The following is a 1,035-nucleotide window of genomic DNA, read 5'->3' on the forward strand; positions in this document are numbered from 1 at the left end:
TATAGGTATGATGACAATTTATACTCTCAATAATAGAGCTCCCACCATACATCCTCACCACAAACACAGTGGTTTCTAGAAGAATCTTATTTCATAAATAAATAGGTAAGTCAAAAACTCAAGGACGACTAGTTCTGAACCACATGGTAATCCCATGTGATTCACAAGAATTCAATTATTCACAACACAATATCATGATTCTGTACTGTGTTACCGAATTTCTACCTTGTTCTCTCCTTGAGACCATGTGTCCTTGATCATATCAGCACATTTCTCTCCTATCATATAGATAGGTGCCATAGGATGTGCTGCTATGAGGATTGGCATGACAGATGCATCTGCCACTCTCAAGTTCTTGATACCATGTACTCTGAGCTCGTTATCTACTACTGTCGTACCATCCTCATTAATACCCATACGACATGTACCACTCATGTGATGCACAGTAGCTGTAATCTGTCGCGCAGTACATGCCCAATAGTCATCCGATTCAAACTCATATTGTTTACATCCAGGTAAAGGTACTGGATTCAACTTACTTCCTATTCTTTGGAATGGTTCAGTTCGACTCAAGTTGACCGCCATCTTGATTCCTTCCACCAATGTCCACAGATCAGATTCATCTTGGAAATAATTTCCATATAACAAGGGTGCCTTCAGTGGATTTCTAGACCCGAGTAATATTCTACCTCTACTCTTAGGAAGTAATAGCATAGGCCATATTGTCCAGGTGTTCTTCTGTTCTAAATGTTTGTAAGCCTGGTTGTAACATTCATCAGTGATACCCATACCTCTCCTTACAGTATGGCCAGAATCTGCTGCAAGACTACCGATAGCAAATATAAATTCAATATCGGGATAGGAAGGATCCGTATTGTATTTGGTTTGTACAAACCCGATACCTTCCACACCCCCTGGAATACTACCCATGCCACCGCCTTTACTAATATTATACATCATAGTGAAAGCTTGTGCCAGCATTGTGTTATAGTTGAACAGTTCTGTCGTATTGTGAGTGAAAGCCAGACCCGCCAT

General features: G+C 40.4%; 1 protein-coding gene across 1 annotated transcript; it reads right to left on the reverse strand.

Moving 5' to 3' along the window:
- Positions 1-210: 210 nt before the first annotated feature.
- Positions 211-981, reverse strand: LOC103523701 (glucose dehydrogenase [FAD, quinone]-like). Its single transcript, XM_008488722.2, has one exon. The coding sequence runs from the start codon at positions 979-981 to the stop codon at positions 211-213; it is 771 nt and encodes a 256-aa protein (XP_008486944.1).
- Positions 982-1,035: the final 54 nt, after the last annotated feature.

Source organism: Diaphorina citri, unplaced genomic scaffold, assembly GCF_000475195.1.
Source record: "Diaphorina citri unplaced genomic scaffold, Diaci psyllid genome assembly version 1.1 scaffold34281, whole genome shotgun sequence".
NCBI lineage: Eukaryota > Metazoa > Arthropoda > Insecta > Hemiptera > Psyllidae > Diaphorina > Diaphorina citri.